Genomic DNA, 13265 nt, shown 5'->3' with positions numbered 1-13265 from the left:
ATCATCAATTTAAACTGCAAATAAGGGCCTGTTTCGTCCCGGCTGCTGATCCCAGTAATACCCCTAACAAGCTGCCTGCAAAGCCAGGGCCTGATGCCTGCTGTTGAAGATACATTGATTGAAGAACTGTGCTTGTCCGCATAAGCAGCTAAAAATAGCCAGAAGAACGCAAAGGCAAAACAAGTTTCTGGGAATGGAAGACAGTTACTCCGTTGTCAGTTTTATTCCAGTTGCTCTCACTGATGTGAAGAGGAGAGAGAAGTATCTGGTACAAAAGATGTTAACTTGTTAGACAGCACCCCAGAGACGTAAAAGAATGAATACAACCCTTTCAAGGAGCCTGCCTTTTCACTGGAGGACGCAGAAGTCCTAGGAGAATTAGAGCAAACCTCAATGCCTTTGTCCTGCATAATTAATACAGCCTGATATTTCTTTTCTTCTTCTTCTTCTTTTTTTATAACATAAACTCTCATTGATTGGGAGAAATATATTCACACTTTAAAATGTTGGGCAGGTACCATCTCTTTGGTTCAAGTATGTCCCTTTGTGGGGGAAAGTCCATATTTCATGGTGATAAATTCACCTCATAAGTAGAAAAACTGAACACAAATATACTGCTATGTCAACTTTATTGATTTTTGCACATTGTAAAGACCTTCATCGTCCTCCAATATTTCTTAAATCTATCAGCATCTCAGAAAGTCACCCTGAAGGCCTCATTTATCTGTAGAGGAAAAGATCCCTCCTCCTAGGTTCACCCATAAACATTGTGATTTAAACAGCTCAGGCCTGCCTCTGCTTCTGGAAGTTGACCTGCAGAGAGAAAGCTGTTCTCAGAGTCACGGGCAATGGCTACTTCTTCTCTGGAAAAAGGATCAGCCAAGTCTTAATTTTAGCTAAATGCCCATGGCCAAATGTCTTTTCTTTTTTTTTTTTTTTTTTTTTGCGGTACACGGGCCTCTCACTGTTGTGGCCTCTCCCGTTGCGGAGCACAGGCTCCGGACACGCAGGCGCAGCGGCCATGGCTCACGGGCCCAGCCGCTCCGCGGCATGTGGAATCTTCCCAGACCAGGGCACGAACCCGTGTCCCTGCATCGGCAGGCGGCCTCTCAACCACTGCGCCACCAGGGAAGCCCCAAATATCTTTTTTGAAAGCCCTGCAGGTAACTACAGATTAAGTATGCAGCTTGATTGATATTGATGTATTAACATAAATAGATTCAGTGGCAGGGCTCCATTCTGTATCACATCTAAGCTTTCCTTCTAGTCTTAGGAGCTACATCTGGACTTGAGATCCCACTCTTCAGGTCCTGCTCCTGTTAACAGTGTTGTAGTCTTCAGGTCACTCCCACATGCTCTGCTGCTACAGAAAAGCCTATGCCTACCTTCAATATTTGACATCCTATTTTTAAAAATCATATTCCTTTCTAATGGCATTAATAAAACAGAGACTGTCCCTAGATGAGAACAATTCTAAGTCTCTTCCAGCTGTAAATTCCTTTGTTTTCGCCTGTATCACTTTACAAACAGGAAAATGTAAATGGCTCACCCAAAGTAACCTGCTAGGTGGAAGCAGAGCCAGAGACTTCTCAACTACAGAAAGTCATAGTGCATTTACTACTAGAATACGGGATCTTTGAGGGTAGAAAGCTGGCTTATTTCTTTCTGTATCCTATACTGCCTACAGATTGTTGATTGCTAAATGACATGTACTAAAAATGTGAACTAGAGGAAAAATCAATAGGGGTTACCAGAATCAATTCAAAGCCAACAAACATAACTCAATCTCATTATAAAAAATAAAGGATATAAATTCGGCTCCTTAATTTAGGACTGTATACAGCAGATCAAAATTGTTTAGATGTAATTGTTGATGATGGACCGGTCATCAGCCAGGAAGGGGAAGATAGGAGCGTTCAAGGGAAATCTCTAAATTTGTGAGGTTGACATTATTGAACTGTGCTGTCCAATACTGTGGCCATCAGCCACATGTGGCTACTTGCATTCAAATTAATTAAAACGAAATGAAATGTAAAATCTGGTTCCTCAGTCACACTAGCCATACCTCAAATAATAGCCCCAAGTGGTTAGTGTCTATAGTATTGGATAGCTTAGAGGAACATTTCTATCATTGTAGAAAGTTCTACTGAACACAGCTACTTATAGAGGATGATCACTACTTTCACTTCCAATAATTATATGAAGAAGGAGAAGGAAGATGAGAAAAGGAGAATAAAGTGAAGAGAAAACATGATTAAGCCTTAACTATTCTGTGCTAAACACCTGACATGACTTAGTTCATATAATTCTTACAGCTTTCCCCATGAGGTAGGTACTATAATTATCCCCATTTTCAATTTGATGACACTGTGCTTGGAGAGATTAAGTAAATCACCATAGGTATATACTTGTTAAGTGGCTTAGCTGGGTTTTTACTCAAGCCATCTGACTCCAGAGTCTATGCACAATGGGAAATTATGCTGCTCCAAAATAAAAACTTGAAATGTTTACAGCCAGAAGAAACATTACTCCCTACCTAGGTGGTTCTTAATCCCAGATATGTACCAGAAGCACCTGGGGAGCTTGCACGAGATACAGTTCCCTGAGGCCTAACCCAGAGCAACAGGAGTGGGGCTAAGGCTTGCGTATGTGGGGAAGCCTAGTGCTCTGAATGTACAGCCAGAGTTGAGGATGACTGTTTAGAGATGTACTAATCTACCTTCCACAGTCCAGATGACAAAATGCGGCACCTACCTACCCAAGGTCACTAACAGTACCCACTGACAGATCTGAAATGAGAACCTAGGTATCAGGGCTGCCATCATAACAGAATATGGCTTAGGACACATGAATGAAAAACCTTTTTCTGCTTCCTGATGGATACTCATCTCTATTCATATAACTCACATAATACTTAGAAATTACATGTCAGAATTCAGAATTGGATAGTGCAAATTTTTAAAACCAAACAATGAATGTAACACCACTCTCCTCTTGAGACAAATAGGTCTTTCTCTTTTAAAAGCAGACATTTTCTTCCTAAGAAAATAACATCTTTCTCTGAAGAGTAAATAAACCCTCTTCATAAGAGTAGTATTATACAGTGGAAACGGTATGACTGCCAAGCAAGAAACCTGAATCTTGTCCCAACTGTGCCCATAACTCTGTGATGGGGGCAGGTCATTTCCTTTCTTTGAACCTTAGTTTTCTCATCTGTAAAATTAGCATGTGGTGTATGATGATCACCAAGGTTTCCCAGCATTGCCTCCATTCTGACATTTGTGTGCAGGCTGAATAAACTTTTGAAATGAAACTTCCAACCTGCTGTAGGACAATGCATTTACTTCAACTCTAGCCAATCTATTTACTCCATGTCAAGGGAAAACAGGGGGACATCACATGAAAATCCCATCTCTTCTTCTGTTTTGTCAAGGCTCATTCTGATTCTCGTCACTGATTGGTCAGAGCTCTTAACAAGAGTCTGAACATCCACTCAACAAGACATTCCCTGTAGCTGTCTCTTGGAAATGGTAATGATATACCTACCCCATCTCCCTCCTACATTCACAGCTGCTGATCTGAAAATGATGATGTGTCAGACATTTTACCACCTTAACATCCATCAGCTCATCTTTATATCTCTTAAAGCTTAACTGTATTGGATTTTTAGGTGGTTTAGAGAGGTTAGCCAGCCAAGACAGAAGTCACATCATGAATAAATAGCATTCTGAATATACATCTCTTACCTTACGCTTGTTGGTAGGACACACGTAGAGATAGCTTAAAATTGTTTTCAACCCAACTTTATCATTCAGCTTCTCATAGGTTGTCCCGTAATCGGTTGACCTATAATTCAAAAGGAGCATTCATGAGGACAGAAGTATATACGTCATTTGTCTGCTTGTCAGTATAATGTATGTTTTACATAGTAGAATGGCTCTCCAGAGGTTTCTAAATGATTCATGTAGTACATAATGATGCTTAATTACGTACACAGTAGCATCATGTGAGTGGTTAACATTTGCATTTAAATTGAATTGGTAAAAATTAAAACTCCATCTCTCACTGCTCCTTAAGGTACGTGCATTGCATAAAGAAAGTGTTTAATTTTCAAAGATTGAGAATGAGGGTGTCCCTTGAATTAACCAAAGAAATAAAGACCTTTTACTTAGATTTGACATTTCCAAACTTCTGCTTAATCTTTGGCAAGTGGAAAAGCAGGTTCTCCTGATTTATCTACAAGCTGTGTTTTCTCTCATGAGCCATAGAATATATGGTGGGTCAGTCCCTCCAAAGGTCATTCAGTCTTTTCCTATTATTTAAGAATAAGAAAATGTCTTGATAATAAGTGAAATTTCACAATTCTAGTTGGTGGCCTTTTCCAGCGTTAAGCCACCTGGAGTTGGGAGAATATCACTTCTTGGTACTGACTCTATCTTTTTTGGAGATTCTCTCCTCTCTTCTTGATGCTGGTCAGTAACTTATTAATTCAGACTGAATAAATAGGCCTTAATCACCTCTTCTATGTAAGTCTATTACATATTTCAGAATTGTACATCTTATTAGATCAACACTGCAACCATGTACAGTAGGAAATATTATCTGTATTTGAAGAAAGTGGTTCAGAGAACTTAAGTGACCTATTCAAAGCCAGTTAGAATTTGACTCTAGGTATCATGGCCCTAAGCCCTGTGTTGTGTACATTATACCATAGCTCTGTTTGTTTTTTGTTTTTTAATTTAAAGGAAACATATAAAATCTCTTGTCAGCCTTCTTTATACATATAGGAGATTCCCAATGAAAATTCATTCATTCATTCCTTTACATTTGTAGAGCCTCTAAAATGGACCAGGACCTGTGCTATGTAGCAGGATACAACACATGCCCCTACTCTCAAGAATCTAACAGCTTTTTATTTTATTTTATTTTATTTATTTATTTTTGGCTGCATGGGTCTTTGTTGCTGCACGTGGGCTTTCTCTAGTTGCAGCGAGCAGGGGCTACTCTTCGTTGTGGTACGCGGGCTTCTCATTGCAGTGGCTTCTCTTGTTGCAGAGCGTGCGCTCTAGGCGCATGGGCTTCAGAAGTTGTGGCTCGCGGGCTCTAGAGCACAGGCTCAGCAGTTGTGGTGCATGGGCTTAGTTGCTCTGCGGCATGTGGAATCTTCCCAGACCAGGGCTCAAACTCGTGTCCCCTGCGTTGACAGGTGGATTCTTAACCATTGTGCCACCAGGGAAGTCCCAAGAATCTAACAGCTTTGAGAGGCAGAAAAAAAGTTGTAATGTGTTATGTGTAATGAAAGAGATAAAAATTAACAAGACTCAGAAAATAAAGTTGGTTTAATTAGAAAACCACAAAAATGTAATTATTTTAATTTATTTCTGATATTGATAGAAGTTGCATATTCCCATAGACCATAAAGACTAAATAGAAGAATTTTCTGTTAACAACCTCAACACCATATATTAAGAGCCTACTCTGGACCAGGCACTGGAGACAGAAAGCTATAAAATGTAAGTTCCTGGAATTAAGGAATTAAGAATTATTGTGGCTGGGGACCCAGGGATCTCTTTACCCTAAAAATTTATATATACATATATATATAAAATACATAAATATTATAAATGACATTATATTATTATAATATATATTATATATATAAATTATAAGTAAATAAATATAAATAGTCAGTACGTTATAAAATTTAGATTATACTCCAAATCACTGAAGATTGGAGTGATATGAAAAGTTTCTTGGAAGGACTATGGACCTTGAAAATGGAAAATCGGTAGGGCTTTAGAAAAGGGATGTAGAGTTGACCCTTGAACAACAGGGGAGTTAGGGGCACCAACTAAATATTCCTGTAGTCAAAAATCAGCCTATAACTTACAGTCAGCCCTATATATATATATATATATATATATATATATATATATATGTGGTTTCTCCGCATCTGTGGTTCTGCATTCAAGGATTCAAACAACCACAGACTGTGTAGTACTACAGTATTTACTACTGAAAGATATCCATGTATTAGTGGATGCACACAGTTCAAACCTGTGCTGTTCAAGGGCCAGCTGTAGTCAGGGCATCAAAAACTAGAAGTACCTTGTGTAATCCAAATACATAACTGGATTTCCTCAGGACCAGTCTGTGCTCTAGCCGAACTGAACAAACGCTGGCTTGATAGCCAAGAATATTTGAAGAATAATCCCAAACTCTTCACAGAAGATCTTATCCATGAACCACAACAAACTTCTTTAAATTCTCCTTCCATATTTACTTTTTTCTCCTCAAACTCATCTTGATGTGAAAATCCCTTCTACTTTCTAAGAAATATCTGAGACTTCTTCCCTTACTCAGTCTAATCTTGGTGTTTGACTATTTTTTCCCCACTCTTACCCTGGCCTTACTGGGTCTACTTTCTCTTCTTATTAAGACTTGCTTGTCTCCAAAATTTCACTAGTCTTTCTCTAACTCCTTTTATTGGATAACTTTTTCTATTTAGTATTCTGAACAATACTCACAAGTTCAAGGACAAAAAACCCAGATTCAAAATTTATGGGGGGCAGTGATGAGAGGAGGATGAAATGTACAAATACCTCTACATTAATAAATTTTGCCTAGTGATAGGTGGAAATCAATAGGACTATGTTGGAGATGAGAGAACGGTTCAATTTTTCTAGTGGGATAATGGAAAGGAGGCCAGAGAGGTAGGAATCAGTCTATAAAAGCATGATAATTAGTTTCTTATAATTTCTATCAACTTGATCTCTGAGCTACTCAATGAATATTTTTACATTCAAAAAACATACTACAGGGCTTCCCTGGTGGCGCAGTGGTTGAGAGTCCGCCTGCCGATGTGGGGGACACGGGTTCGTGCCCTGGTCCGGGAAGATCCCACGTGCCGCGGAGCGGCTGGGCCCGTGAGCCATGGCCGCTGAGCCTGGCTTCCGGAGCCTGTGCCACAACAGTGAGAAAGGCCACAACAGTGAGAGGCCCTCGTACCACAAAAAACGGGAAAGGCCACAACAGTGAGAGGGAACGGGAAAGGCCACAACAGTGAGAGGCCCGCGTACCACAAAAAAACAAACAAACAAAAAACATACTACAAGGGCAAACCCTGTGTGTCTGTGTGTGTGTGTGTGTGTGTGTGTGTGTGTGTGTGTGTATTTAACTGAAATCCCAATGTGACAAGATGATAATGGAGTGACTATTTCAGATTTACATTAACAACTTTTTCAGATAGCTTACAATATGTTATTGGGCATTTTTCTCTTGTTATAACGTCACCAATCCAGATACTTCAGGTATCTTCCATTACTTTCTGTGCCATTTTTTGCCCCTTGATTTTCCAAAGCTCAAAAAGTGAATCGAAATTTGTTAATTCTCAATTCCAGCAGAACTAAATGTTTAAGCATTATGGTATTATAATAATTGATAGATAGAAAGAAGAAAAAAAAATGATGTATTTCGACACACCCCAAATGGCATAGACTGGCAATTCTCCATGGTTGTCCCACAGAACTAGAATTAGAGTGTTGACAAGTATCATAGGTAAAACTAACAGACAGCTGGGATACACTGGTACAATGACACAGGAGTGAAAATACTCAATATTGGCAAACCAGTTGGCAAACAGTTACTGCACCGAGTTCACAGAATAGCTACTTCCACCAGCTTCACCACCATGGTCTCTTCTGGGAGAACTCACAGTCCCAGCAACCGAAAGATTGAGGGCTGGCACAGCAGAGGTCCCCAAGAAACTTGCTCCAGCACCTGTTCTGAATGGCCACTGCCTACTCCAGTCAGCCTGAGCCCCAGTGGAGGAGACAGTGACCTTGGAGGAGGCACTGCACCCTGGGAGGCAATTCCCAGTGCCCATCTGCAAACTCCCCTGCACAGCTAACACATGCTTCTAGTTATGCCTGCATGGTCAAATGCGGGAAATTCAGTCTCCTAGGTATGTGGGCTCCAAAAGAGCAGGAGAAAGACAGACAGTTGAGCAGCAGGCTGGCTGTTGAGCCAGTGCACTAGCTGTTAAATATTTTAAGTATCATTTCTAGATATGGGGGAGAGGAGTGTGACCTAAGATCAAAAAATGTTAGGAAACACTTGTTAAGGCAAAATGCAATGTTTCTTCACTTCAGAACTTAGAAATTTTATTATTCTTACATACATGCCTAAATTTTATTATTCTAATATACACTGTGAACCTCTTACATGCCTACTGCATGCAGCATTTTCAAAGCACATTAGATTATAGGATCCATTCTTGAGAGATATCTAATGAGATTAGTGTTCTGAACAACATACTTTGGGAAACAATATGAAGAACAATAACAACAAAAAAGCCAAAAAAAGATTATGGATCTTGGTTTCATAAGAAAAGGAGAATAAAAATATTTAAAACAAATCAAATCGGCAAAGAGAAATGCCAGTTATGCTAACCACAGTGACTGCTGTTGTAAAGGCAATAAAGGGAAGTAATCTTAAAATATATGTATCATACACAGACATATTTAAGACACAATATAAGCAGCCTTGATAAATAGCAAATGATTAAATCAAGGATTGCAGGTTCTTCCTTTTGATCCTTAATCCTTATTCTACCCTTTCTATGAATGTATCTTAAATAGTGACTTTTAGAACATTTCAAAGATGTCTTTATTTAAGTATTTACTATATGCATAGAACTAAGATGAGCTTCTCTAAGGGGCAGAGAAACCATATTCAAGGCATGGCACCTGCCTTCCAAGAACTTACGATCTCTTTGAAAAGACAAAAAGTCCCCCAGTTGAAGGGATGAATACACGGCATGGCTAGTTTCCACAAGGAGTGGCAGAAATAAAATGTGTGATTGGATTTCCTCTACTATAATTTTATAACATCAAATGAGATAATAAATAAGCACAGAATCATTTGTAAACTAAATTAATCCATAAAAAGTGCCGAGCACAATAGCTGGTATGTAATAAACAATCTACAAATGATAGCTTTTGTTGTACATTTTATCACTCATCTTTTTTTCTTGATTTTTCATATTCTTTGTCCAACACTTAACTAAAACCCATCACATGAACCCTCAAGGAAAATCTGAATCACTGAAAATGAGTTAGAGTTAGTTTGCTTAGAAGATAAGACTATTTCATCAAGCTATTACCATTTTAAAATGTAACCACATTTAACGTATCATATTTTAAAGGATATGTGCTAGTACCTTTGTGTGGGTCTTGGATCAGAAAGATAAGGGTAAGAACTGGAATTTGATAGCTAAAGATTTTGCACTCTGCTTCTGTAATAATTGTGCCAGGATCCCATTGCTGAAGAGACTGCTATGCTTAAGAAACCTAACAGAAAATAAAAATGAACATTTATTGGGTGCTTACAATGTGATCTAAGCTCTTCAGCTCATATAGAATCCCATGAGATGCACACTGATGGTCACATGCTACAGATAAGGAAGGCTCAGATGTCTAAGTAAGCTGCTTAACTAAGGCCACAGAACTTGGAGGTACAGCCCTCATTCTGTGCTGTACCCTTAACCCCATGCTGCACTGGCTCTCTCCAAAGTTACAAGAGGAAAAGGAAATACACTTACAAAATCTAGCTTTGTATTTCTTAGTAAAAGGAATATGAACTGAAATCATTAGAAGTCCCTTGTGGTATAGGCCAAAACTTCGCTTCTCTTCATACTTAGTAAAAATACAGAGGCCCTGCCAGGGAGAATCGATATTAAGAAAAGCATAACCAGGGCTTCCCCAGTGGCGCAGTGGTTGAGAATCTGCCTGCCAATGCAGGGGACCAGGGTTCAAGCCCTGGTCCGGGAAGATCCCACATGCCACAGAGCAACTAAGCCCGTGCGCCACAACTACTGAGCCTGTGCTCTAGAGCCCATGAGCCACAACTACTGACCCACGTGCCACAACTACTGAAGCCCGTGTGCCTAGGGCCAGTGCTCTGCAGCAAGAGAAGCCACAGCAATGAGAAGCCCGTGCACCGCAACAAAGAGTAGCCCCCGCTCGCCGCAACTAGAGAAAGCCCGCGCGCAGCAACGAAGACCCAACACAGCCAAAAATAAATAAAATAAATAAATTAAAAAAAAAAAAAACAGAAAAGCATAACCAGAAACTCTCACAATGATGTACGAGGTAAAGAAAGTATGTCTTTGATCTGGTCCACCTTGGCTCCTGGGAGCCAAGAAATATGCACAGAGTGAGTGGGTCAAACTGTTCATGATTAGATGATGGCTCATGAAGATTACCAGGACGTCACAGCCTAACAGCACGAGCAACGACTTGAAGTCGAACAGAACTGGGCTCAGGAGCTCACTATCTGAGTAACCAAGCAGTCAGTGTACTGGTCTCCATAACAAACTCCAGACTTGCTATAGAAAAGTCACATTTACTTTTATATCTAATAGGTTTGCGATATAATTCTGAGATGCGCATTCCTCAATCCCTCTCCTTTGCCCCTCTCCTGCCTACCCCTGCCAACTCCAGCCTTGTTATTCTCTGTATCTAGAAAGCTCTTTCCCCAGATACCCTGACAGATGGCCCCTCAGTTCTTTCTGGACACCATTTGTGCTGTATGAAATAGTGACCCCCCCCCTCACTCTCCCAGCGCACTGCACCTCCTTAGCCTCTTTTATTTTCATAGTATTTACCCCCCTCTGATAGATTTTTAGTTTTTTTTTTATTATCTGTCATCTTCCACCAGAATGTAAGCTCCATGAGAGTAGGAAAGATGTCTGTTTTGTGCACAGCTGTCTTCCTAGCTCTCAGAAGAGTCCCCCAGACACTTGTGAAACCCAATTGTTTTTGGCTGAGTGGCTGACTTCACAGATGTTTGCTCTTCTTGTGTGGCCCACTGGATTTCTGCTAATGCAAAATTAAGAGGCTCACTTAGTCTGGCAAAAACCACTGCAGTCCCTGCCGTGTGCAGATACAATCAGCTGTGCAGGATGAAGCCGGACTAGGGCAGGGAGCGTGTTCTATGCTCCTCTACTTTTTAATGGAGAAACCTCTGCCTGGCGCCTCTTTCCTTACTACTCTAAGTACCATAAGGACGGCACACATCTTTGCTCATCCCCAAGTCCCTAGTCTCCAGGATGAGGCTGGCACATAACAGGTGCCTTCTGCATACCGAGGCTGAATGAATACATGAAGCCTGATGGACACACTCTCTGAACCAAGGATGAGCCAGGCTACTTCTTCAAAAAGGCTTTAGAAAGTATCCAAATAACCTGACCCCCTCCTTCTCCACCTCCAGGCCCCAGAGAGGGGAGATACTCTCTCCCAGACACCGTGCCATATTGCCAAGGTCACAAAACCAAGACTCAGGCTGTAGAGGGAAGCCTGGAGACAGGAAGCATCAAGGCATCACTGAAATCAGCTCAAATGAGATGTCCTGAAAGCAGAACAGCCTTTACCTCTAAATCAAGGGGCTGCGGCTTCTGTGTTTTGTTTCTTTCCTAAAATCATTAAGAGCAGCCACCTCCATTGTTCCTGGTGCATTTGGAGGCATAAAAATAGCTTCCAAAGGCAAAGGTTCACTGGCTGCATCGCAGACTCCGCTCCTGCGTAACTCAGGATGCATGAGGTTAAAGCAGTGAGAATAATTTAGGGTTTGGAAAATGTTTGCGAGTGAGTCGACATTTAAATAACTTCATTATCATTCACTGACGGATTTTTTTAACTTGTCAGTGCAACTGATATTTCTATTACCATGTTATAACAAACCTCTGCACATTTAAAGCACAGTCACCAGATTCCATTAGTCTACCCACTGTCAAGAAAATATGTCCCAATTCATTTTTCATAATACCTCGAGAATAGGCAGTCTACATCAAATGATGACGTGGGGCTGAAGGAAACTGTCTCCTGCTTCCTAAGGATTCTGCCCTGAAATACGTTTGCCTGTCAGCCTAAACATATAATTTAAATGTGCTGCTGAGACATTATGGTGAATCCAGAGCTGAACAAGCTTCCCTCCATTGCTTGGATACACTGAGCTTTTCAGATCAACCTGCAGAATCAGAGCAAAGGGGGTTCACGAGCAGGATCCGGGGGAGGCATGTCAACGTGCTATACAGATGCTTCCACTCTGCCATGTGCCACAGTACTTGCAATGTAATTTAATTTGTAATAAAAAACTGTTTGGGCTTCCCTGGTGGTGCAGTGGTTGAGAGTCCGCCTGCTGATTCAGGGGACATGCGTTTGTGCCCCTGTCCGGGAAGATCCCACATGCCGCGGAGCGGCTGGGCCCGTGAGCCATGGCCGTTGAGCCTGCGCGTCCGGAGCCTGTGCTCCGCAACGGGAGAGGCCACAACAGTGAGAGGCCCGCGTACCGCAAAAAAAAAAAAACAAAACTTTATTTTCTAAATGTAAGGGACAGTACCTATGTGTTAATAAGCTGTGAAAGTCCTCTCTCATCTTTCTGCTCTTTCTTTGCTATCATTCTTCCTTTCCTTGTATCCTCATACTGTGCTTTTCTTTAATTGAAGTATAGTCGAGTTACAATGTTGTGTTAATTTCTGCTATACAGCGAAGTGATTCAGTTATACATAGATATATATTTTTCATATTCTTTTCCATTATGGTTTATCACAGGATATTGAATGTAGTTCCCTGCATCACACTGTGTTCTTGATGCTTCTAGTCACGCAGGGCAGCTGAGATAAGAAACTTGAATATATTTGATTGTAAGTGTATGGATATTGCTCCGTGGGAAAGCGGCGATAGAGAATACAAGACGTTGCCACCCACAGACATTTCTGCAGTAAGTAAACTGATCTATATTACAGTTAACGTTAAAGAAAGGGGTTACCCTTACCTCTGAACTATCTTCCAATTCATTTTTTGAGTATAAAAATAACCAGAATTGGCACTGATACCCAGATCTCTGACTATGTTGCTTAAGAAAGGGAGGACAAATTAATTTAGGCAGCGGTCTCCTGTTCAGCTTTTTGGGGAACAGGTACAGAGAAGAGTAATTTTCCCAACGAAGTGATGCCCATGAGTTCCTTCTGACACACACACACGCGCATACACAGGACTGTCTGCCTCCAGTGTCTCTCTTTTTTAAAAAAATTTATTTTATTTATTTATTTTTGGCTGCGTTGGGTCTTCGTTGCTGCATGCGGGCTTTCTCTAGCTGCAGTGAGCGGGGGCTACTCTTCGTTGCGGTGCACGGGCTTCTCATTGCGGTGGCTTCTCTTGTTGCGGAGTACGGGATCTAGGAGGGCTCTAGAGCACAGGCTCAGT

At 40.9% G+C, this 13265-nt stretch overlaps 1 protein-coding gene across 5 annotated transcripts in view; it reads right to left on the bottom strand.

The window, feature by feature from the left end:
* SORCS1 (sortilin related VPS10 domain containing receptor 1) overlaps window positions 1–13265 on the bottom strand; it is a 552802-nt gene that overhangs the window by 259901 nt on the left and 279636 nt on the right. For 4 of the 5 annotated variants that reach the window (XM_079901008.1, XM_079901005.1, XM_079901009.1 and 1 more), the window contains exon 3: window positions 3747–3846. The exons of the other annotated variant lie outside the window; for it this stretch is intronic. In XM_079901008.1, the coding sequence (XP_079757134.1) occupies window positions 3747–3846 (100 nt within the window). The remainder of the gene's footprint in view (window positions 1–3746; window positions 3847–13265) is intronic. 5 annotated transcript variants of the gene reach the window in all.

Source organism: Stenella coeruleoalba (assembly GCF_951394435.1).
Source record: "Stenella coeruleoalba genome assembly, chromosome: 16".
Lineage (NCBI taxonomy): Eukaryota > Metazoa > Chordata > Mammalia > Artiodactyla > Delphinidae > Stenella > Stenella coeruleoalba.
The sequence above is the reverse complement of the archived record's forward strand: the minus strand, read 5'-3'. Positions and strand labels throughout refer to the sequence as shown.